The sequence below is a fragment of the Pleurodeles waltl genome, chromosome 6 (assembly GCF_031143425.1).
Source record: "Pleurodeles waltl isolate 20211129_DDA chromosome 6, aPleWal1.hap1.20221129, whole genome shotgun sequence".
Taxonomy (NCBI): Eukaryota; Metazoa; Chordata; class Amphibia; order Caudata; family Salamandridae; genus Pleurodeles; species Pleurodeles waltl.
The window spans coordinates 1,130,545,901-1,130,572,345 of NC_090445.1; the positions used below are offsets into that span (position 1 = coordinate 1,130,545,901).

At 49.2% G+C, this 26,445-nt stretch overlaps 1 protein-coding gene across 4 annotated transcripts in view; it reads right to left on the reverse strand.

Moving 5' to 3' along the window:
* Positions 1-26,445, reverse strand: part of LACTBL1 (lactamase beta like 1) — a 694,216-nt gene that overhangs the window by 610,112 nt on the left and 57,659 nt on the right. For 2 of the 4 annotated variants that reach the window (XM_069240321.1, XM_069240317.1), the window contains exon 1: positions 3,623-3,771. In XM_069240321.1, the coding sequence (XP_069096422.1) occupies positions 3,623-3,628 (6 nt within the window). In that variant the 5' untranslated portion in view covers positions 3,629-3,771. Of the gene's footprint in view, positions 1-3,622; positions 3,774-26,445 lie in introns of those variants that run through there. The other 2 variants (XM_069240319.1, XM_069240318.1) reach the window with 2 other exon arrangements.

Genomic DNA, 26,445 nt, shown 5'->3' on the forward strand with positions numbered 1-26,445 from the left:
CCTCTGGCTAAATATGGGGTGGCGGCGGGTCGCTCCCTGTGTGGTTAACACTTTCACTTTCACTGTCCTTCGTTTTTTTTCTAAATATTCCTGTTTGCTAAACCAGAAATGCTTTGGTTTAAGTCTCCTCGGGATTGACAATTCTGAAATAACTGCAACCGTTAAAAATGAGAAGCATATTTCAGGTTGATAAAATCAGGTAATACTACATATGGGCTCCTAAAAAATATGCAGCAGATTTAAGAAAAGTGGCGCTGCACCTACTGAGGCGCTGCTTTCCTTGTGCCCCCTACTGCCACCATGTGTGCGCCGTATTTAAAATATGACTCACCATGGCGCAGGGTAGGGGGCAATAGCGCCATTTGTTTACGCTATTGATGTACTCTGCAGGAGTAGTGCCAACATTTTGACGCTACTCCTGCAGAATACATAGAGGCCCACTATAAAGACTGGTGCGACCCCTTTGATACACCTGCTCTGAGTAGGCGTTAAAAATGCTGAAAAAATGGCGCAAGGAAATCTTTTCGATTTTCTTCTGCCATTTTTTCAGCACCCTAACAGGGGAATGCTCCCTCTTGCATACATTATGCCTGGCGCAGGCATACTGTGGTGCAAGGGTTTACAAAGTGGCGCACTTTGTGAATATGACGCAGGGGAAATGACACTTTAGCACCGCCTTAGCACAAAAAAAAGGTTGGTGGCGCTAGGGGGTCTTAAATCTGCCCCTAATTTTTTAGGTCGAGCCTAGGCAGCGAGCATGCGCTGTCTGGAAGAACTGTTGTTCTGGATAAAGGGCTTTTGCTCCCGCCTGCTACTTACCATAGGTTAACTGAAGCGTCACTCTTCCGTGCTGCCTCTTAACAGGTTTGCAAAACCAATACCTCTTGTCAGAGGCGCACCGGCCAAGTACAGTGTCCTCACACATTCAATTGTTTATCTGTACTTTTCAGGAACTCATTTTTTAATTGCTTTCCGTCTTGACTAATTCTCCATTTTTATTTGCACAGCTGCTCCTTCTGCCGTTTTCATTAGCACAGCTGCTCTGCGTGTCTTTGGAATTTCTGCATAGAACACCGTGTGTTCTTTATTATATGTGCTTACAAAGTGAGCACAACTACAGCGGTGAACGGGCTGGTATATAAAGTCTTAGGGAGTTATTACAACTTTGGAGGAGGTGTTAAGCCGTCCCAAAAGTGACGGTAAAGTGACGGATATACCACCAGCCGTATTACGAGTCCATTATATCCTATGGAACTCGTAATACGGCTGGTGGTATATCCGTCACTTTACCGTCACTTTTGGGACGGATTAAGACCTCCTCCAAAGTTGTAATAACCCCCTTAATTCCTTAACATTTTAAAATGAGGGTGCTTATTTAAAGTGAAGTTTTCAACTGTGAGTTCACCAATAGCTACTGTGCTGTGTGTAATGTTCGGTCACTAGTGAATTGTTTATAAGAAAAAGCCTTAGGACCAACATTACTTTTCACTCTATTGAAAATGCGGACATCATGGATATGCAAATATTGTCGATGATGTCACATCACCGTGCTCCAGTTCGTATTGAAAGGGAAACGCCTACTCTCCTAAGACCTAGAGATAGGACTGTGACGGAGGTTCAGGTCAGAGCACTTCGAAATGGCAGCCATTTCAGAAATGCGATGGTTGTGTGAAACAAGCACAAGAGCATAGGGCTGAACAATGGAAGAATTACTAATAAGGGGCTGCACAGTATCGGTTTTGAAGTAGTCGGATTTATGGTTCTGCGAGTGTAATTTACTGCAAGGCACAGGTTGTTCAGGTTGTTCGTTTTAATGGGTTAGTTTATCCGTTTCCTTTGGCAATATTGTAGAATGTGCTGTGCTTTCGTCATTTTTATTGGTGCCTTTTAGATTGTCAAACTAGCCTCATGCCATCAGCCCACACTGGAGCGATCGGAAATAAGTGCCGCCTAGATGTATTTCTTACAGGATCACTTCAAGAAACCATAAGAGATGGAATTCATTTACCCGTCAGTACACCTCCAAGGGGAAGGGAAGTCAGAAAGGAGGCGCTTTTCACTAGCTTCAGATGATGCGTGGATGCAGCAGCCCGGGAAGGATAAAGTCCCCACAGGCATGAGCCTCGCCCCTTCCTGTTTGGTAAACATTGGCACTAGTGCATCTTTTTCTCATGCTTCTCCGTGTTCAGCAGGATGTTGTACGGCAATGTCCTCCGAAGATGCTGTCCTGGGCTGTAAAGTACTTGCGAGAACAGATACGCCGGTAAGAGAATGCTAAATGTGCCATTACAGGAGAAGGCACTTTGAGCAGATTGGAAAAAGTAAGCAGGCTGAGCTGCGGTTTATAAGATGCAAAGAACACATCATTTTTCCTGCTTGTATGTTGCAATGCTTGTTGACTGACAGAACAATCTGCTGCGCTATCCAATCTCATCTCGTAGTTCTCTGGTCCTTCTCTCTTAAGCAGCGAAATGACCGCAGTTTCTTAATTATTTCTGTGAACGGCATCAAATAAGAGAGAGGTGTAGACAACCGTCTGAAGCCATGCTTTCTGACAGCAATGCAGCTCTTGACATTTAAGGCACATTTTCCACGCTTTTCAGAATCTAAAATCTGTTCTGCTGGAAGGGATAATTGTCTGCCTCTAGGCCTATCGTCCATTATGTGAAAATTCCAGCTTGCCCGGGTTGGCAGAGACTAAAAAAACTTAGAAAAGTTTGGGTCCATTGAGGTTGCAATTTATGTGTCTTTTTATTCAGTGAATGGAAATGGCTGTTTTAATAATTAAAACAGATTGGAGTACTTAACAACAGCACAATTACATGGGTATTGTGTAGACACCTGAAGGGTGGCAAGTTCATAGCATTTTTTAAATGCTATATGTGCAGGCATATTTCGGTTGAATCCTAGCATCTTTATCCAAATACAGACTTTTTTGAGCAATAGATTGGCATAACTGAGTAGGACCCTGGCATAGTTAACAGTAATAATTGAGCAAAATGAAGACACATTCAGCACAGTATCCAGGCATGTTTGAGCACGGTTCCTCTGACATCCAACAATGCTCCTAGCACACATCAGCATAATGATAATTTTAAGTTTAACCCAACACTAAATAAAACAAGGCATGTTTAAGAAGAAGAGCTGTGTCGTGCTTGGTATTCTATTGGAATTAGAATGGCAAATTTATATTAGGATGCTAAATGGCAACATTTTCTTTTTTTGCTGCACCTAGAGGAAGAAGGTAAATGGAAGTGCTTTAGTTATATGCAGGGCCACTGGAATTATATGGTAACAAAAGACGAAATTATGAGGCAGGGTTGACCAGTTTATGTGGCAAGAAGTGTCCAGTTATGAATTTACAATGCCAATTGCTCTAACTCAAGCAAATGCGAGACCTATTGCATTGCAAATGCTTGTTTAGACTTGGCATGCCCCGAATGAGTGAGTGTAGATTCCCACACCATGGTAAAGTTTGGTCATAAATTGTCAGGGTGCTAACCTAAACATTGCCAGTTTACTGCCTAAAAAGTAAAAAGTTACAGTATTTGTGAATTACTTCACCTGCAAATATTACAAAGGAACATAAAAAACGAATTTCTGTTTAAAATAGATAGCAGACCTGCATCTCTTACCCTATGATGTAAACCATCCATTTGCGGCTAGAGCTCCGCCCCTTTCATCAGTACTGTCGGCGTGCCATGGCGTCCAAGCAGGGCGAACTGGAGGAATGAAAGGTGTGAATGGAGCAGTCAGAAGGGAAACTCCCGGCCCTGTGGAGAGAGGTAAAGACAATCACACTGTTTGATGTTATCCCACGGGTTTAAACCGTTTAGTGCGTCATCCGACTGTGAAACACAGCAGACGCAAGAGATTAAACCAATACCAAGCAGACAGGCTCCGTTACAGATAAAGAGAAACAAATACGTCGTTACAAACCATGCGGGAAAAAACAGCGTTCTGCCTGTCACAGGCGGGAAATTAATAAAGCAAGGGAATACCCAAATATGCGGTAATTATTGCCTGTAATTTACCGATACCTTATACCGCTTCTCGAATGTGCGTGTTTACAGCACTGTTGTTTCAGGAATAAGACTAGAAAAGCATCTGAGTAGTATGACAATGCATTTATGTTTCATAAAATAATGCTCAGTGGAAGAGAAAATATTGCTATGAGTCAAACTCTATAAAACATTGGTATTCAACAGTTATGATTATCTCCCCAAGCAAAATTCCTAACATGTTCATGACCTCAAACTTAATGCCATTATGGATGACATCACAAATGGAACTATAAATTATATCAGTTGTGAAATTACACGATCCCAATGCTTTTGCTAGCAGTGGTTCCGCTTTGTACATGAATTCTCCTAAATTCGATAGTTTACAGTTCTACTGACAGCCAGCAGAGGACCTCATTAAGATAACATCGATATAAATACCTGCAACAGCCACTAATAGCCACTAGATTATCTTTACAGACGTAACAAAGAGAGCAAGGGCTGAAGCTCCACAGACAGCTAACAGATTGCATGGTATAGTTTCCTGTAGTCAAAACACTTCATGGTCACTGACAACCAACAGAGATAATCACAGGTACTAAAAGGATTTAAACCTCTGCTGTTCCAAAGACAGTCAACGTGAGAGATTCATAACATAATATGTTGAGATGAGCTCATGGCAATCAGGTAATTATCACAGACATTTTCCCATAATAAAACAACACTAAAAATTAAAGTAAAAACAAAATAAAATAAAAAGAAATAAGCAACAACAATTATAACAGAGCAAGATAAAAAGCAAAAGCACGAATTGTACTATGAAGTAATAACCACAGAAAACACCAAGTACCTTTAAACTTAGAAGCAGATAATAATGATCTGGAAAAAAAATTCTTCAATAGCACATGGATTTAAATTACATCAGAATTTTGTGACATCGCACACACCTTTTCATACCAGAAACAATGTGAAACAAATCCCTTTCCCCACCTAAAGATGCAGTAGAACCTTCTGCTTTCAGTTTAGCCAGTAGATCCTACCAACATATTTTCTGACCTAACTGCCCGGCTCACATCTCCTGTCCCTGGAACATTCAAAAATACATTATTGTCATCCCACTTGGTAATAAGGGATGCATCCGGTTTCATTTTCCTATCACACTACATAGACACTCTATTGAAATTATACATGGCTCCACCTTTAACTCTCACAGCGTTCTTAAAAACTTCAGCAACTTAAATAGAATCAGGCCAATGAGCTGTACCTTTTCCAGAGTCAGACACATGTTTCAATCTCATCCAATCATCTGGCTTCACACAACCATTGCTACTTTTTTCTCTGCTCAACCCTGTTGCACCTTTTCCTCCCATTGTGCACTTACCGCATTTCTTATTTCATGATAATCAACCTTAAAAACCTTACTACACTTAACCTCTTAGATGCTGGGCCTTTCCCCCCCAGTGCTGAGCCCTCTTTTGGCTATTTGGGGTAGTTCGTGCTTAGGCCTTCATAACATTTTGTCCACATAAGCTATCCATGCCAAATTTGCGTCCTTTTTTTCCAACATCCTAGGGTTTCTAAAGGTACCCAGAGTTTCTGGCTTCCCCTGGAGGAGACTAAGAAATTAGCCAAAATACACATAAGAATTTAGTTGTTTTTTTTTAAATGGGGAAAAAGGGCTGCCGAAGAAGGCTTGTGGTTTTTTCCCTGAAAATGGCATCAACAAAAGGTTTGTGGTGATAAAATCACCATCTTCCCAGCTTTAAGGAACAGGCAGACTTGAATCAGAAAACCACATTTTTCAACCCAATTTTGGCATTTTACTGGGACATACCCCATTTTTACTATTTTTGGTGCTTTCAGCCTCCTTCCAGTTAGTGACAGGAATGGTTATGAAACCAATACTGGATCCCGGAAAACTAAGCATTTCTGAAAAGTAGACACAATTCTGAATTCAGCAAGGGGTCATTTGTGTAGATCCTACAAGGTTTTCCTACAGAAAATAACAGATGAAAAATAAATATTGAAATTGAGCTGAAAAAAACAGCCATTTGTCTCAGCGTTTTACTCTGTAACTTTTTCCTGCAATGTCAGGTTTTTTAAAGCAATATACCGTTACGTGTGCTGGACTCTTCTGGTTGCAGGGATATATATGGCTTGTAGGTTCATCAAGAGCCAATAAATGAGCTGCACCTTGCAATGGGTTTTCATTCTATACCGGGTACACAGCAATTCATTTGCTGAAATATAAAGAGTGAAAAATAGGTATCAAGAAAACCTTTGTATTTCCTAAATGGGCATAAGATAAGGTATTGAGCAGCAGTGGTTATTTGCCCATCTCTGAATTCCGGGGTGCCCATACAAGCATGTGAATTACAGGCCATTTCTCAAATAGACGTCTTTTTTACACACTGTTTTACATTTGGAAGGACAAAATTTAGAGAAAGACAAAGGGCAATAACACTTGTTGTGCTATTCTGTGTTCCCCCAAGTCTCCCGACAAAAATGGTACCTCACATGTGTGGGTAGGCCTAATGCACGCAACAGGAAAGGCAACCTGGACCCATCACATTTTTACATTGAAATCTGACGTGTTTTTTGCAAAGTGCCTAGCTGTAGATTTTGGCCTCTAGCTCAGCCATTACCTAGGGAAACCTACAAAACCTGCACATTTTTTAAAACTAGACACCTAGGGGAATCCAGTATAGACTGACTTGTGGGGCTCTGATCAGGTTCTGTTACCCAGAATCCTTTCTAAACCTCAAAATGTGGCCAAAAAAACACTTTTTCCTCACATTTCGGTGACAGAAAGTTCTGGAATCTAAGAGGAGCCACAAATTTCCTTCCACCCAGCGTTCCCCCAAGTCTCCCGATAAAAATGATACCTCACTTGTGGGGGTAGGCCTAGTGCCCGCGACAGGAAATGCCCCAAAACACAACATGGACACATCACATTTTGACAAAGAAAACAGAGCTGTTTTTTGCAAAGTGCCTAGCTGTGGATTTTGGCCTCTAGCTTAGCAGGCACCTATGGAAACCTAGCAAACCTGCACAGTTTTGAAAACTAGACACCTAGGGGAATCCAAGATGGGGTGACTTGTGGGGCTTTGATTAGGTTCTGTTTCCCAGAATCCTTTGCAAACCTCAAAATGTGGCCAAAAAAACACTTTTTCCTCACATTTCGGTGACAGAAAGTTCTGAAATCTGAGAGGAGCCACAAATTTCCTCCCACCCAGCGTTCCCCCAAGTCTTCCTATAAAAATGATACCTCACTTGTGGGGGTAGGCCTAGTGCCCGCGACAGGAAATGCCCCAAAACACAACATAGACACATCACATTTTGACAAAGAAAACAGAGCTGTTTTTTGCAAAGTGCCTAGCTGTGGATTTTGGCCTCTAGCTCAGCAGGCACCTAGGGAAACCTAGCACACCTGCACAGTTTTGAAAACAAGACACCTAGGGGAATCCAAGATGGGGTGACTTGTGGGGCTCTGATCAGGTTCTGTTACCCAGAATCCTTTGCAAACCTCAAAATATGGCCAAAAAAACACTTTTTCCTCACATTTCGGTGACAGTAAGTTCTGGAATCTGAGAGGAGTCACAAATGTCCTTCCACCCAGCATTCCCCCAAGTCTCCCGATAAAAATGGTACCTCACTTGTGTGGGTAGGCCTAGTGCCCGCGACAGGAATAGATCACACAACGGTCAATGTTGGTCCTTACATGAGGCAGCTGTTGAACCTGGGGTGATCCATTCCTTACGCAGGCACTAGGTATAGGCACTCAAGTGGGGTAGTGTTTTTATCAGGACAGCTGAGGAATCACTGGGTGGTAGGAATTTTGTGGATCGCAGCATAATCCTGTCGTTTGTGTGACAGAAATGCAAGAAAAATAGAGTTTTTTATTCAACATTTCAGCTTTGCAGGGTATTCTGGTTAAGAAAACTTTGGGGAATCCACATAAGTCACACCTCTGTGGACTCCCACGGATGTCTAGTTTCCAGAAATGTTTGGGTTTAGTATGTTTCCCTATATAGCCGCCGAACCCAGGACCCAAAACACAGATGCCTGCCTTACAAAACCAGTTTGTTTTGTGATAGATAATTTTGATGTCTCCACAATACAATTTGGGCAGTGGAATTCGGGGCTGAACTAAATTGGGGAGCTCCCAAGAGAGCACCCTCTCTGTGCTTGTCCCCGCATTCACCTGCTCTCTGGGTTGGGCTAACCCACTATTGCCCTGTTGCACAGACTGTGCTTGCGAAGGGACAACAGGACTGCCCTCATCACCTCCCTCACAATTTACTGGAAGGAGTTATCCAATGGGACTCCTCAAACTGCAAAATCACTCCCAGAGTCTGCGCCATTGTCCTATCCCTCAGATGTTGTCTCAGTATCTGCTGTCTCAGTCTCTGATACTATGTCAAAGCTGTCCTCTATAACCCCAGTGACGTCAGCAGCAGTCATCCATCAAGATGCCATCTCTGCTATTGGCTAAACTGTTGCTCTATAACACTAGCCTACATAGACAGTCCCAAAATTGCTGGTGTGTGTGTGTGATACGTACAACAGTAGAGGCCACCTTACCTGCACTTCTTCCCTCAATCAGCACGTTCTTTCAAGACACTCAAACACCTTGTTACATACCATTCGTCACAGTCTTTAGCACCTCCTGTGCCCAGTCCAACAATCATTATTGGTGCTCCCATTCCCATGTCCTCCTCCTTGGATTCCCTCGTTACCACCCAGCAAACGTGCTCTCCATCTCTCCATAGCCACCCCCCACCTGCACATACATTTCATTTGTATTATAGCGCAGGTAGTGGCTGACTTTACTAACGTACTCAGCTATTTACTTAAAATACAGATTTGCTCTTTGCAGTAGTCATATAAACCTTCAGCGCTTCTTTATGGCACTAAAACTGCCACTAGGCAAAAGTCTGATCCTTTTGTAGCAGTAACATAATCACAAGACTTACTTGACTTCTTTATTGCTGCCTAAAAGCTACAGTTGAAATGTGTCAGTTGAAGTATGTGCACTGCTTTGAAGACGCAAGCTGCAACTGCAAGACTGATATATCTATATATATATAAATATATCACTTTTATATGTGGGTCTGGTTTTCCTGGGGGGCGATTGCAGCCCCCAGGGAAACCACACATGCACTGACAAAAGTGATATATATATATATCTATATATATATATATATATATATATAGATAGATATATCTATCTACAAGGATATAGCTATAGAATGATATATATATATATATATATATATGTATATATATATATATATATATATATATATGCATAGATCTATATATATATATATAGATCTATCTATAGATATATCCATGTAGATAGACATATCTATCTACATGGATTGATATATCTATTTATTTATATATATATATATATATATATATATATATATATATATATATATATATATATATTTATATGTATATCAGTATTTTTTTGGGGTAGTTGTAGGGTTTCCTTGGGGCCAAAATGGCCCCCAGGGAAACCCTACACCTACAAAAAAAATTTGCCCCCACAGGGGGTCGTCCTGCCTATGGGCGACCCCCTGTCAATTTCATTTTTTAAATTAGCCCCTGGGGTGGCGCGATCGCCCCCCCCCCAGGGGGCCCCAACATCAAAATGGAAAAATATTTCCCCACAGGGGGTCGCCCTGCCTTTGGGCGACCCCCTGTCAATGTCCTTATTTTTATTTTTTATTTTTTAGCCCCTGGGGTGGCGCGATTGCGCTCCCCCAGGGTCCCCAAATTCAATTTAAAAAATATGGCCCCCAGGGGGGGGCCATTTTCCTAGGGGGGCCGACCCCCCAAGTGAAATCCCTGGCATCTGGTGTTTCCTGGCCCCCACCTGTGCTGCGATCGGGGGCCAGGAAACGCGTTCAGGAAGGCCTCTTCCTGCTCCGATGGGGGAAAACAACAGTGTGACGTCAGCACGCCGTGTCACAAAGGGGCGGGTGGGCGGCGGGGAAGACACGGAAGCTCTTCCTTGTCTCCCAGGGATAAAAAAAAAAAAGAAAATCATCGGGTGCGACGCACCCGAGGATTTTCAAACCCCCTCCCCGGAGTTGGCCACTGGTCGTGACCCGCACCAGGGAGGTAGTGCGGGCGTCGGCCAGCGGCCGACGCCCGCACTAAAGGGGTTAATTTTCAACCACCTAGCTTTGATCGACCTTTGTGTCCTCTCAAAAGTCCAAAAAGGAAATTTTTAGTAACAGTGTTGGGATTGAGTCTGTAAGCAAGAAGAGTAGTTAGTAAAGTTTTCCTCCAATTTTTGCCACTCTTGATCACTAACTGGATTGCCTCTTTTATAACTCTATTACATTTGTCAACTTGGCCATTAGCCTCAGGATGGAAGACTGTTACCCTTCTGTAAACTATGACAAATCTATACAAAAATACTCAAGTGTACTTGTGGACCATTGTCTGATACAGTAACTTTGAGTAAACACTCCCTAGAAAACAATTCATCTAGAAACTTAACATATCCTGAAGAAGTTTTTGCCAACAATTTTTACCTCCATCCACTTGGAGTATTAATCTACAACTAAAATATAATATACTTCCTGTTTGGAAAACACTGAAAATGGACCCAAATAATCAATACCTAGTTTTTCCATGGTCCGTTAGGTAGTTCAATGGGAACCAATTCAGTTACCAAGGTTTTGGCTGACTTGTCACTTGAAATACACATAAATAACATAATGGCCCTCATTACAACCCTGGCGGTCGGTGATAAAGTGGCGGTAATACCGCCAACAGGCTGGCAGTAACTACAGCCAAAGTATGACCATCGCGATGAGAACTCTCATAGAGAGTCCCTTTACCACACTGACCGTCAGGGAGAAAACAATAGCCACACGGCAGTAGTAGCCACCAGCCAGGCATAAGTCAATGTTCCACCCACCATATTATGACAACCCAATCCGCCACCTTTTCCGGGGGGGTACCAATGACATTAAAAGCCTGGCAGAAACACTGCACAGCAGTAAAAGGACTCACCATCGGAGACACAGGGAACAACCGTGCCGCCAGGGAGCATGAACTTCAGATCTTCCTCATGCTCTTCTATGTCCTGCTCCACCATGAACACCAACAACGGCGAACACAACCACAGTCAGTACAGCCGCCTAGCACACGGGGAGGGTGGAGGAAAAAGAGAGTGACACACACACGCAGAACACACCCCCCCCCACCCCCAACACCATACACACAATCAGATGCAATAATAAAACATAATTAACCCGTACCTCTCAGGAATAATGCAAGGACTACAGAAATTGATGGAAAGTGAGTGTAATAATATAAATACATTAGAAATATGAAAAATCAAACTAATGGTATATACATATGTACAGTTCAAGGGACACTGCCCAGTCCGTATTGTCCATGGGCCACGGGGCCACAGGCCAAAGTCCAAGGCTTCACTTGTCACCTGCAACAACACAGAGAAAACACTGCAGGGGCATCAGTTGGAAAATAGGCAGGCACCTCAGGGGGACGGGTGGCACTTCAGCTGGGAGATAGAACAACATCACTGGTCTTGGAGGGGGGGCCATGTGCCCTGTGCTTGGTCCAGGGGAGTGCGAGGCCACAGTCTCTCAAGTGGGTGACTTGCCCACATGCTCTGCGGGGGCAGCATGCCCCTTGTTCTTTGTCCTGGGGAGTGCAAGGCCACAGTCTCTCAAGTGGGTGACTTGTCCACATGCTCTGAAGGGGGCAATATGATCATTGCTCTTAGTCCTGCGGAATGCAAGGCCACAGTCTCTCAAGTGGGTGTTTTCTCAACTGGTTCTGGAGGGGGTATCGTGCCCTGTGCTTCTGATCCTGGGGAGGATGGGGTGGCTTACCCACTGGTTCTGGACGGTGCAACGTGCCCTGTGCTTCTGATCCTGGGGAAGATGGGGTGAGTGGGTGGCTTACCCACAGGTTCTGTAGGGGGCATTGTGCCCTGTGCTTCTTATCCTGGGGAGTGCAAGGTCACAGTCTCTCAGCTGGGTGTCATTCCCACAGGATTTGCAGGGGGCAGGCCGCACAGCAGCCCATGGAGGCAGGACTACAGACCATCCACCGGCAGTGACGGCTGATCAGTGGTGGTGCTGCTGCTGCTGATGGTGGTGGAGGGAGGTTCCACCCCATCTCCTGCTGCCTCTGACAGCTTCCCACTGCTGGTGGTGGTGGTGCTGCTGCTGCTGATGGTGGTGTGGGGAGGCTCCAGCCCATCCCCTGCAGCCTCAGCAGCTGCACAACAATGGTTCGTGGTGGGGGCTGTCTGAGTCCCTGCACCAGGCCCCTTGTCCTTCCTGCCCACTGGTGCAGGCCCCCTGCCCTTCCTGGCAGCAGCTGGGGATGACTACTTGGCCTTTCTGGCAGCACTTAGGGCAGGCTCCTTGTCCTTCCGGGCAGCAGCTGGGTATGGCTCCTTGCCCTTCCGGGCAGCACTTGGGGCAGACTCCTTGCCCTTTGGGCAGCAGCTGGGGCAGACACACTTACTTTGAGGCTGGCTGGTGCCCTGGATCCTTTCCCACCATGAGTGGGTGTGGAGTCTAGTGGTCCCATGGACTGAGTGGCTGAGGTGCTTGCCTGGGTTTTTGGCACTCTGGCCAGATGTGAAGGACGGAGGGGGGAAGGATAGGGAAGAGGTCAATGGTGGAGAGGAAAAGCTTCTTAGGGACATTGGGGTTGGGAAGAGGGAGAAGGTTTGGGAGTGGAGAAGAGGGAGTGGTTGTAGGAGGTGTCTGTCTGCTGTGTTTGGGTGCAGGTGCAAGGGCTGGATGCTGTTGTGAGGTGGATGGATGTTGGGTGTCTGAGTGCTTGCGTTTGTGTACCTTGGGATGGGGGACAGACACAGTGGGAGAGGACACAGGGGATGTGTGCATGGCTGTTGTAGTGGTGTCTGCAACTGAGGTGTGTGTTCTGCTAGGTGTGGTGGTGATGCTGGTAGTGGATGACGGTGTAGTGCATGTAGGTGTGAGTGTAGATGGAACTGGGAGGGAGGTGGAGAAGGAGGAGGAGGGGGCCACAGTGGAGGCAGTGGATGTTGGTATGTCTGCATCTGGATGGTGTTTGTGTGAGTGCCTGTGGGATGTATTGTGGTGCTTGTGTTTGCCTGTGCCACTCCTGTGTGTTGTCTTGTGTGCATGCTCGTCTGCCTGTGTGCTTGGGATAGGTTGGGGTTGAGGGGAATGGGTTTGGGAAAAGGAAGTTGGAGGGGGGAACAGTAGAAACAGGGACAATGGCTGCCATCAGAGAGGAGGCCAGAGCCTAGATTGATCTCTGTTGGGCTGCCAAGCCAGTGTGAATGCCTTCCAGAAAAGCATTTGTCTGTTGCATTTGGGCTGCCAGCCCCTGGATGGCATTCACAATGGTTGACTGCCCTACAGAGATGGATCGCAGTAGGTCAATAGCCTCCTCACTCAGGGCAGCCAGGCTAACTGAGGCAGGGCCTGAGGTGCCTGGGGAGAAGGAGATGCCCACCCTCCTGGGTGAGTGGGCACAGGCAACTCAATGAGGGGCTGCTGGGAGGGCAGTGCTGGTACGGGGGTGGCGGCTGTACCTATAGCTGGGATGGGCACAGAAGTGTCCACCACCACCAGGGAGCTTCCATCTTAGGAGGTATCTGTGTCAGAACTGTCCCCTCCTGTCTCCGCCGTGGTGCTCCCCTCGCCCTCTGTCCCACTGGTGCCCTCACTCTGCCTCCTGGGACCTGTGGGATGCAGCCCCCTCCGGTGCCTCTGCTCCTCCGCCAGATGATGCTAATGCACATAAGTACAGGGTGACAAAGCAAAAAGGGGGGTGAGAGACAAAGGATACACTTGGTCAATAGCTGCTCCAACAGCACTGTTGGCATACACACCACCGTCACACACAGAGAACAACCCTACGCACAAACCAATGCACTACCAGTGATAATGCTAGCCACCAGGCCATGGGGAGGGGCACATACTGCCAACTGCAGCACACCTGGGACCCACACAGCCCTGACCAGTAGTGGATGCCTACAAGCTAGGTAGCAGGATCTTCCCTTCAGAACCCTAGCCACCAGGGAACCTACGCTGCAATGTCTGGCCTGGCCTAGTGGCACCCACTGACACACATCCCCCACCCGGGTATCCCCCAACCATGTGTAAGTTGTAATGATGGGAACTGTACTCACCCCTTATGGCTGCTGTGATGCCCTCAAGCACCCATCCAGCTCCAGATATGCCACCACCAGTATGCGGGCCATCAGGGGAGTCAGGATTCGACGGGCACCCCTTCCTCGTTGGAAGGCCATCCCCAGCTGGGCCTCCGCCGTCTTCTGTGCCCAGCGTCTCAGGTCCTCCCACTGTTTCCGACAGTGGGTGCTCCACCTGCCGTAGACCCCCAGGGTCCGCACGTCCTTGGCGATGACACACCATATACCCTTCTTTTGATGTGCACTGGCCTGCAGAGAAATACACACAGGAAAAGGTATCAGTCAGACCGTCCTGCCTGTTACACTTATGGCCCACCATACCCCTTCACATCGCCATTTGGACACACAGGGCCCACCACACAAGCTGCACGCCGCCCAGGGTACATCCACCCACCCCCCCTACACAAGGTCTTCTCACACACTACTCCATGCATTCATGTCCCATGCATCGTGCTCACAGTGTACTCACCTGTTGGTCTGGACGCCCATACAGCAGTCCATACTGAGGTAGGACTCCATCCACCAGTCGCTCCAACTCTGTCGAGGTGAAGGCAGGGGCCCTTTCCCCAGTCACACAAGCCATGGTAGGTTCCAGATACAGGTCACAGCAGCACATGCAGTGTAGGTCCTCTCCTGTTGAAGGTCAGGTAGCAAGTGAGTCATCAGATAGAAAATGGCGGTCATGTCCGTGGCGGTGCATACCATCACCACCGGCCTACATCACCATTGGCCACTATACCCCATAGGGCCCAATAATAACTAATGAGGAGTTGCACGGCGGTTCACAACCGCCTCCCGCAACGACACACAACGTTAGTGGAATTACCTCAATTGCAACTGTCCCTCCACACAGGACAGGCGGACGCCATTTCAGGGGGTGGGGCATGCCCTGGATAATAACTGCATCACATTACAAATTTTGACATACAGGACAAATGCCACGTACACATTGAAATTTTGTATCATGCATTGTACTGTTGTGGCTACGATGTTCAGTTTGTGACTGGCTCCTCACTCTTTTGCATCATAGATTGCTACTGCTGTGGGGGAATAGGAGATGGCGACATACCCCCTTGTATAGAGTCCTGGTGGACTTGGCAACACTGGAGGACAGGCACATTATCCTCACCTATAGACTTGACAGGGCCACAATCTCAGAGCTGTGTGCCCAACTGGAGCCTGACCTGAGATCTGCTTTCTGTCACCACACTGGGATCCCCCCTCTTGTGCAAGTCCTATCTGTGCTCCATTTCTTGGCAACTGGTTCTTTTCAAGTGACAGTGTGCTTGGCAGCAGGAATGTCAAAGCCAATGTTCTCAATAGTGCTCACCAGAGTGTTGTCTACCCTGATTAACACATGGGCAGCTGCATTGTTTTCCCCCAGGTGGAGGATTTGGCCATAGTGAAAGCAAACTTCTCTGCAATGGGACATATCCCCAACATCAGTGGGGCAATTGATGGTACACATATTGCATTTGTCCCCCGTCAAAATGAACAGGTATTCAGAAATTGAAAGAGTTTCCACTCAATGAATGTCCACATGGTGTGCTTGGTGGACTAGTATATCTCCCATGTCAATGCTAAGTATCCTGGTTCGGTGGATGATGCCTATGTCCTGAGGAATAGCAGCATCCCAAATGTGATGGGCCAACTACAGAGGCACAGGGTGTGGCTGATAGGTGAGCCCTGGTTCCCACCCAGTAGTTGTTGGTGTATGGGTATGGTGTAGGCCATATGGTATGGACTCTGGTTACCCCAACCTATCATGGCTACTGCCCCCTGTGAGGAATCCCAGGACAAGAGCAGAAGAACGTTACAATGAGGCACATGGGCGAAGATGAAGGATTATCAAACATACCTTTGGCCTCCTAAAGGCCATGTTTCGGTGCCTCCATCTAACTTGGGGATCCCTGTGCCACTCAACCAAGAAGGTCTGCCAGGTAATCGTGGCATGCTGCATGTTGCACAACCTGACCCTCAGACGCCAGGTGCCTTTTCTGCAGGAGGAGGAGGCTGGAGATGGCCGTGTGGCAGCAGTAGATCCTGCTGTGGACAGTGAGGATGAGGAGGCAGAGGATGAATATGAGGACAACAGAACTGCAGTGATTCAAAAATACTTCCAATGACACACAGGTAAGACAGTGTTACTTCACATTTCATTATAATTATCTTTAATTTCTGTGGCACTGGCATGCTATTATTTCCCACTTCTGTGCCCACTTACTGTACCCTTTGGCAACTCATTTTGCAGATATTGGTGCGCCACTATCACTCCTGATGTGATCACTTCAGCCAACTACAGGTCTTTCCTATTTTAACATTACTGTACAGTTGAATTTCATTGTTTGAACCTGGTTAAACCAAAACACTGAAAAAGGTTTTACATACTTCATACTTGTATTTTTTGAAAGTGTGTTTATTTAAGTGCTAAGAAGTAGAGGGGCAGGTGCAATGGGCTGGGGTGATTATGGGGGAAAGTCCAGGGTATTGTGCCAGCCTATTGGTAGCACAGGTGCATTGTCCAAGGGGACATAGGAAGGGGAGCAATGGCAGTTCAAGGTGGACAGGGTGACAGAGTGGGACACAAGGGTGACAATCAGGAGAGTCTCATTTCTTGGCGGTGGTCTTGGCAATAGTCTCTGGCTTCTGCCTGAATCGCAGGGAATTTTTGTAGGGTGATTCTCCTACAGGGGGAGGGGTGCTGGTGGGCTGTTGGTCCTGTGGCGGGGCCTCCTGGCCACTAGCGGCAGTGGAGGTTGAAGGCAGTTCAGTTGTCTGACTAGTGGCAGGGGCCCGCTGCTGTAAGACTGCCTCCCTCATGATGTTGGCCAGGTCTGGCAGCACCCCTGCAATGGAGACCAGGTTGGTTTTAATGGCCTGCAAGTCCTCCTTGATCTCCTGGTACTGTCCCTCCTGCAGCCGTCTGTTCTCCGGCACATTGGCTAGGATCCGGCCCAGCTTATCCTGGGAATGTTGGCATGCTCCCAGGATCTCAGTGAGTGCCTCCTGGAGAGTCGGTTCCCTGGGCCTGTCTTCTCCCTGGTGCACAGCAGTCCTCCCAGTGTCCCTGTTGTCCTGTGCCTCTGTCCCCTGAACCGTGTGTCCACTGCCACTGACCCCAGGTCCCTGATTGTCTTGGGTGCGAGGTGTAGCCTGGGGTCCGTGTAGAGGTGGACACACTACTGATTGACGTGTCCTGGGGACAGAGGTATGGGTAGTCTGGGTGTGTGCTGTGGTGGTGTTTCCTGAGGGGAGAGGCTCTGTGGTGGTGTGTGACTGTGCCTGGGTAACCGACTGTCCAGAGGTCCCTGATGGGCCAGGTTTGTCATCCAGATCCAGGTGTCCAGAGTTGCTGTCATTACTGTGGGGCTCTTCTGTGGGGGGAACTGGATAGTGCTGGCACCTCTTCGCTGCTGACATTGGCTGGGATACCTGTGGGGATGTAAATGCAGTGTTATTGTTTCTGTGTGTGACATAATGTGCATTGGTGGGTTGCCCTGTTTGGTTGTATTTGCCCTGGAAGCTTTTACTTGTGTAAGTTGGTACGTGGTGGGCTAGCTGATTCTCTCTAGTGTGCATGCTTTAGTGATAGGTGTCCATGAAGGTCTGTGAGTGGTGTCCATTCATTGGTATGGCATGCAGGGCTTGGCATTTGGATGAAAGTGGTGGAGTGATGGGAGTGAAGGTGAGGGTGGGGGTATGTTTTGGCAAGCAGGTAGGGGGGTGATAGTAGCATAGACTTGACTTACCAGAGTCCAGTCCTCCAGCTACTCCGGCGGGGCCCTCAGGATGCATGATTGCCAAGACTTGATCCTCCCATGTTGTTAGCTGTGGGGGAGGAGGTGGGGGTCCACTGCCAGTTCTCTGTACAGCGAGTTGGTGTCTTGCTGCAGTAAAACATACCTTCCCCCGTAGGTCGTTCCACCTCTTCCTGATGTCATCCCTGGTTTTTGGGTGCTGTCCCACGGCGTTGACCCTGTCCACGATTCTCCGCCATGGCGGAGACAGCAGGGCAACTGCAAGCCAGCAGTCCTCTTAAGAAAGCAGTCAGGTGAGTCCTTTAGGCAGCCATCAGTTCTTCTTGTCAGGGTGCAGGTTCTGGTTCAGGTTTCTTCTCCAGGAAGTGTCTGAGGTGGTAGGGAAGAGGCCCTGTTTTTATACCCAACTGTGCCTTTGAAGTGGGGGAGACTTGCTAGGATGGCTTAGAAGTGCACCAGGTCCCCTTTCAGTTCAATCTTGTCTGCCAGGGTCCCAGTAGGGGGTGTGGCAGTCCTTTTTGTGAGAGCAGGCCCTCCACCCTCCCAGCCCAGGAAGACCCATCCAAAATGCAGATGTATGCGAGTGAGGATGAGTATCCTGTGTTTGGGGTGTGTCTGAGTGAATGAACAAAGGAGCTGTCAACTAAACCCAGCCAGATGTGGATTGTAAGACACAGAAAGATTTAAGTGCAGAGAAATGCTCACTTTCTAAAAGTGGCATTTCTAAAATAGTAATATTAAATCCAGCTTCACCAGTCAGCAGGATTTTGTATCACCATTCTGGCCATACTAAATATGACCTTCCTACTCCTTTCAGATTAGCAGCTACCACTCAAACAATGTATAAGGGCAGCCCCAATGTTAGCCTATGAAGGGAGCAGGCCTCACAGTAGTGTAAAAACGAATTTAGGAGTTTTACACTACCCGGACATGTAAACTACACAGGTACATGTCCTGCCTTTACCCACACAGCACCCTGTCCTAGGGGTTACCTAGGGCACACCTTAGGGGTGACTTATATGTAGAAAAAGGGGAGTTTTAGGCTTGGCAAGTACTTTTAAATGCCAATTCGAATTGGCAGTGAAACTGCACACACAGGCCTTGCAATGGCAGGCCTGAGACTAGGTTAAGGGGCTACTGAAGTGGGTGGCACAATCAGTACTGCACGCTCACTAGTAGCTTTTAATCTATAGGCCCTGGGCACACATAGTGCACTCTACTAGGGACTTATAAGTGAATTAAATAGCCCAATTGGGTGTGATCCAATTTTACCATGTTTAAAGGGAGAGAGCATATACACTTTAGCACTGGTTAGCAGTGGTAAAGTGTGCAGAGTTTAAAAACCAGCAAAACAGTATCTCAAAAGTGGAGGGAAGCAGGCAAAAAGTTAGGGGTGACCACCCTAAGGCTGTCAGGTCTAACAACATGCATGCTTCCTGAGATGGAAAATTATGGGGGTCATTACAACATTGTCGGTAAAAGCCGCTTACCGCCGTGCAGAAGACCGCCAACACACCGCCGCGGCCACGGAATTTCGCCACGGTCATTATGACCCACAGCTCGGAATCCGCCAAAATCCAGACACCCACACAAGTCTGCCACACCAAAGGTCAGTGATAAACTGGCGATAACAAAACCTCCACCGTCACGCCAACAGGAATACGCCCACTATCACGATCCACGAATCCACGCGGCGGTCTTTAAACAGCAGTATTCCATTGGCGGTACACGCCGCTGCGCTCAAAATACACACATATTTACAAAACACTACAACATTGGACAATTCCAAATACACACACCTGATACACATACACACACCACTCCCACACATCCAATACAATATAAAACACAAATCCACATCACCCACAAACCCTTATGTCAACAATTGCGACTGAAGGCCAGAGATAGACACCACCATCTACAAACTAGCATCCACAGGCACTCAACACCATCACTCACACAACATCCAAGCACCTCACACAACACACCCCTAAATATCACCCCACACATCACAACACACACGACCCCACACATCACCCACACCACCCCATGGCCCCGCAAAGACACCCCAGGTTCTCTGAGTAGGAGCTCAGGGTCATGGTGGAGGAAATCATCCGGGTAGAACTACAGCTATTCGGATCACAGGTGCAGCATACCACCATAGCTAGGAAGATGGAGCTATGGTGAAGAATTGTGGACAGGGTCAACGCAGTGGGACAGCACCCAAGAACACGGGATGACATCAGGAAGAGGTGGAACGACCTACGGGGGAAGGTGCGTTCCGTGGTCTCAAGACACCACCTTGCAGTTCAGAGGACTTGCGGCGGACCCCCACCTCCTCCCACAGAACTCACTACATTGGAGGAGCAGGTCTTGGCTATACTGCATCCTGAGGGCCTTGCAGGAGTAGCAGGAGGAATGGACTCTGGTAAGTCAAACCTTTAACTACTTCATCCCCCACTCACCTGCATGCTATCACATACCCCCACCCTCGCCCTCACCCCCATCCCTCCAACTCCTCAAGTATGTCCCAATATCACAAACCACACATCCCAAACCCAAGCCCTGCATGTAACACCAAAGCATGGACACCCATCACCAAAGAATGGCCACTGCACATACCCCCCCCAAAACATTAGTACAAAAGGTCCTACACAGGAATGTAAGCACTGGGTTACACGGTCACCCACCCATTGCACACCATGGCACACACAGCTGCAATTATCATGCCTTTACACCCCTGCAGGAACCCTACCCAACGTCACCGGACAGGAGGGTCCAGATATGTCCACTCCACCCACAGAAGAGGCCCACAGTGATGACAGGAGCTCTATCCAACTGGATCAAGATGACCAGCCCGGCCCATCTTGGACGTCGGACAGTCAGTTCCCCTCACACTGGCCACTACAGAGCTTCCCCCCTCTGGAAACACCAGCACAGCACCCACCCAGCGGGCCCATACCTCTGTCCCCAGGACACGTCAATCAGCAGTGTGTCCACCACTACAGGGAACCCAGGCTAACCCACCACCCCAACAACACCAGGGACCTGGGGGCAGTGGTAGTGGGCACATGGTTCAGGGGACACAGGGACAGGAACACAGGGGAACTGGGAGGGCTGCTGTGCGACAGGGGGAGGACAGGCCCAGGGAACCCACTCTCTACGAGGCCCTCTCCAACATCATGGGAGCCTACCACCGTTCCCAGGAGACAATGGCAACAGTACTGGCCAAGTTTCAGGAGACCCAGCGGCTGCAGGAGGAACAGTTTTTGGGCTTCAGAGAGGAACACAAATCCATCAATTTCCCCCTGGGCACCATTGTAGGGGTGCTGAAGGAACTCGTGAATACCAGGAGGGACACTGTGGCACAACAAGGGGCCCCTGACACTAGCCTGGACGATGAACTGCCCACCACCTCCTCCGGCGCTAGTAGACAGGAGGCACCGCCACAGGACCACCACACCAGCAACCCACCCCCTGCAGATGGAGAACCACCCCGCAAGCGGTCCCTGAGATCCAGGACAAATACAGAGAACAATGCCAAGAACCCCGCCATGAAATGAGACCACCCTGATTGTCATCCTTCTGTCCCACTTTGTCACCCTGTCCATACTTAAACTGCCCTAGCTCCACTTCCTATGCCCCTTTGGACAATGCACCTGGGAGACTAATAGACTGGACTCTGCCACGGACATTCCTCTACCATCACCCCTGACCATTTTACAACCCCCTCCACTATTGAGCACTTAAATAAACACCCTTAAATCACAAAACAATCAGGAGTATGTCTGTGCTTTCGAAAATGTATATTAGCAATAACAGTGGCAAAATGCTATATCAAATGTAATGTCAACATACCTATGACACACAGCTCTAGTCCATGCGGAAACAAAGCAGATGTCACACAGTGGGACCCACATCTGTTAACTCGTAAGGGAAACTGACAACTCAGTGACCATACACTGGGTGAAAATGACAGACAGATGAGAGGTAGTAGAATTAAATCAGATGTAGCAGGCAGTGTTGTCTTCTTACCTGTGTCTCACTGGAAGTATTGCAGGATCACTGTGTTCCTGTTGTCTACGTCCTCTTCTTCTGCTTCCTCGTCTTCACTGTCCACAGGCTCCACAGCTGCCACAACACCTCCATCTGGACCATCCTTCTGCAGAAAAGGCACCTGTCATCGCAAAGCCAAGTTGTGAAGCATACAGCAGGCCACGATGATCTGGCACACCTTCTTTGATGAGAAGAATAGGGAACCACCTGTCATATGGAGGCACCGGAACCTGGCCTTCAGGAGGCCGAAGGTCCGCTCTATAATCCTCCTAGTTTGCCCATGGGCCTCATTGTAGCGTTCCTCTGCCCTTGTCCTGGGATTCCTCACTGGGGTCAGTAGCCATGACAGGTTGGGGTAACCAGAGTCACCTGCAAATGTCGAGGGACAACTGTTAGACACACACTAACTCATAGGGACATCCCCAGACCCAGACACCTAGTCACACTGTATTGGGTCCATGTCCTCACCTAATACCCACACACGGTGCCTCTGGAGTTGCCCCATCACATAAGGGATGCTGCTATTCTGTAGAATATATTCGTCATGCACTGACCCAGGAAATTTGGCATTCACATGGGAGATGTACTGGTCTGTCAAACACACCATCTGCACATTCATCGAATGGTAACTCTTCCGGTTTCTGTATACCTGTTCACTCCTGTGGGGGGGAACCAAGGCCACATGTGTCCCATCAATGGCAGCTATGATGTTGGGGATATGTCCCAGGGCATAGAAATCTCCTTTCACTGTAGGCAAATCCTCCACTTGAGGGAAAACGATGTAGCTCCGCATGTGTTTCAGCAGGGCAGACAACACTCTGGACAACACGTTGGAAACATAGGCTGGGACATCCCTGATGCTATGGCCACTGTAGTTTGAAAAGACCCACTTGCTAGGAAATGGAGTACTGACAGCACCTGCACTTGAGGGGGGATTCCTGTGGGATGGCGGATAGCTGACATCAGGTGTGGCTCCAACTGGGCACACAGTTCCTGGATTGTGGTACGATCAAGTCTGTAGGTGATGATCACATGTCGCTCCTCCATTGTCGACAGGTCCACCAGCGGTCTGTACACCGGAGGAGGATGTCGCCATTTCCTCACATGCCTCAGTGGACGGTGCCTATGGAGGAGAACAGCGAGCAGAGAGTCAACCAACTCTGAGGTACGTAAACACAGCTTAATCGGAAAATATTAACAAATCGACATATGCCTGTATTAGTGTTTAAGCAAGGCCTAGATATGTGTGACGCAATCCAAAATAATGCCATGTGGGCCCATGAAATGGCGGCTGCCTGACCTGTAAAGTGGGACAAGGGGATATGAGGTAACTGCGCTGGCGTTGTACACCGTCGCAGTAGGCGGTCGAAGACCGCAGCGCTATCCTGCATTGGTAAACATTGGACCCTATGGGTCCCAGGAGCCAATGACGATGTACGCCGGCGGTGACGGTACGCACCGCCGCGGACGTGACCGACGTTTTCTCTCTGTTCAATCACTTGATACCTGATCTTCGACAGGAGAGGACCTACACTGCAAGTGCTGCTGTGACCTCAGTCTGGAAGAGACAATGGCTCGTGTGTCTGGGGAAAGGGCCCCTGCCTTCAGCACGGAGGAATTGGAGAAACTCGTGGATGGGGTCCTCCCCCAGTACACGCTACTGTACGGTCCTCCAGACAAACAGGTAAGTACACTGTGAGCATGCTGTATGGGCAATACCTGTGTGGAGTGGTGTGGATGAAACATAGGGGGGGTGAGAATGAGGTGTGCATGAACTGACGGTGAGTGCATGTGCGTCATGGCAAGGGTAGGAATGCGGGCCAATGACTGTGACGGTGCGGGCGCTAATATCTTCTCCTTTTCCCCTGTACTATTCCTGTAGGTCAGCGCCCACCAGAAGAAGGACATTTGGCGTGGCAAACTCTGACCTGTTTTAGGTCCTGAGCTCGCCCCCCACAACCGCAGCACCAACCTGCTGCCTCCTGCCTCTGTCCCACGACCACGCTGCCGTTTGCGTGTTCGAGGCCCTCCTCCACCCGCAGGCATCCTCCTGCGCCTCATCCCTGGTGGCTAGTGGGCTCACTTGACCCGTGTGCTGCTTCCGCCGTCCCGTAAGTTGTTTTTCGTTTTTTCTGCGCCTCGCCGCCGGCGCTTCTGCCCCCATTGTGCCCCCCTGATTGCTGTCTCCCGATCGTGTATTGTGCCAGTATTGTATTTCTTATTGTGTGGTTTTTCTTATTGTGACTGCCTTTAGTTTTGCTCGTTTTCTGTGTTTTTGCCCCTTGTGCGCTCCCCGATCGCTGCCGCTGCCTCCCTGCGGCCCCACCCCCCCTCGCGCCCCCATTTGCCGCTCCCTCCCGCCTCCCGCCTCCCAGCTGCTCCTCCCTCCCCCTCCCTTCTTAATGGCTGGCGCTGCGCGTCGCGAGTGAGCGAACTCTGACCTGTTTTAGGTCCTGAGCTCGCCCCCCACGACCGCAGCACCAACCTGCTGCCTCCTGCCTCTGTCCCACGACCACGCTGCCGTTTGCGTGTTCGAGGCCCTCCTCCACCCGCAGCGATCCTCCTGCGCCTCATCCCTGTTGGCTAGTGGGCTCCCTTGACCCGTGTGCTGCTTCCGCCACCCCGTAAGTTGTTTTTCGTTTTTTCTGCGCCTCGCCGCCAGCGCTTCTGCCCCCATTGTGCCCCCCTGATTGCTGTCTCCCCGATCGTGTATTGTGCCAGTATTGTATTTCTTATTGTGTGGTTTTTCTTATTGTGACTGCCTTTAGTTTTGCTCGTTTTCTGTGTTTTTGCCCCTTGTGCGCTCCCCGATCCCTGCCGCTGCCTCCCTGCGGCCCCGCCCCCCTCGTGCCCCCATTTGCCACTCCCTCCCGCCTCCCAGCTGCTCCTCCCTCCCCCCTCCCTTCTTAATGGCTGGCGCTGCGCGTCGCGAGTGAGCGAACTCTGACCTGTTTTAGGTCCTGAGCTCGCCCCCCACGACCGCAGCACCAACCTGCTGCCTCCTGCCTCTATCCCATGACCACGCTGCCGTTTGCGTGTTCGAGGCCCTCCTCCACCCGCAGGCATCCTCCTGCGCCTCATCCCTGGTGGCTAGTGGGCTCACTTGACCCGTGTGCCGCTTCCGCCGTCCCGTAAGTTGTTTTTTGTTTTTTCTGCGCCTCGCCGCCGGCGCTTCTGCCCCCATTGTGCCCCCCTGATTGCTGTCTCCCCGATCGTGTATTGTGCCAGTATTGTATTTCTTATTGTGTGGTTTTTCTTATTGTGACTGCCTTTAGTTTTGCTCGTTTTCTGTGTTTTTGCCCCTTGTGCGCTCCCCGATCCCTGCCTCCCTGCGGCCCCGCCCCCCTCGCGCCCCCATTTGCCGCTCCCTCCCGCCTCCCGCCTCCCAGCTGCTCCTCCCTCCCCCCTCCCTTCTTAAGGGCTGGCGCTGCGCGTCCGTGCACAGCGGGCGCGCCGCTGGCGCGCCGGAGGCAAGCCCGTCTGCGCCTGGACCGCGCCCTGCGCCACCCCCCCTGGTCCTCGCGCCCCCCGCGTCCGCTACTCAGCCAACGAACTCCGCGCTTTCAACACCGGCTCCTCCACGGAGTGCTTCCTGGTGTCCCCGAAGCACACTAAAGGACCTTTTTCCTGCCGCTCCTGCAACTTCTCCTGCATCAGAACGACAAAACCAACAATAGAATCACTCAACCCCAACCACCTGAACTGCATCCTCATCAACACCCGCTCCGCACGAAAACACGCCATCGAGCTCTGGGATTTGCTCAACTCCACTGCACCCGACGTGGCCTTCCTGCCCGAAACCTGGTGGAACGACTCCTCGGCTCCGGACATCGCCATCGCCATACCGGACGGTTACAAAATCACCAGAAGAGACCGAACCAACGGAATCGGCGGCGGAATAGCCATCGCTCACAAAGCTTCCCTCAAAATCCACACCCACACTGACGACACCCTCAAGACAGCCGAACACCTCCACTTCCAGATCCACACAGACCCCAACACGACCCTCAGAGGAACCCTCATATACCGCCCTCCAGGACCAAGAGCCCCCTTCAGCGACACCATCGCCGACCTCGCAAGCACCCACGCCCTCGCTTCCCCGGATTACATCCTCCTGGGAGACCTAAACTACCATATGGAAAATATCAACGACGTCAACACCGCATCACTGACCTCCAACCTCCTCAACCTCGGACTCCACCAGCTGGTCAACACTCCCACCCACATCGCTGGACACACCCTCGACCCCCTCTTCACCTCAAGCAACCACATCTCTTTCAGCCACACCTCCGAACTCTACTGGACCGACCATCACTGCGTCCATTTCTCCTATAAGAAAATTACCGAGCAGCACCGCATCCATCTACCCCCCTACCGCCGCTGGGGCAAAGTCACCCAAGACCAACTGACCAGCATC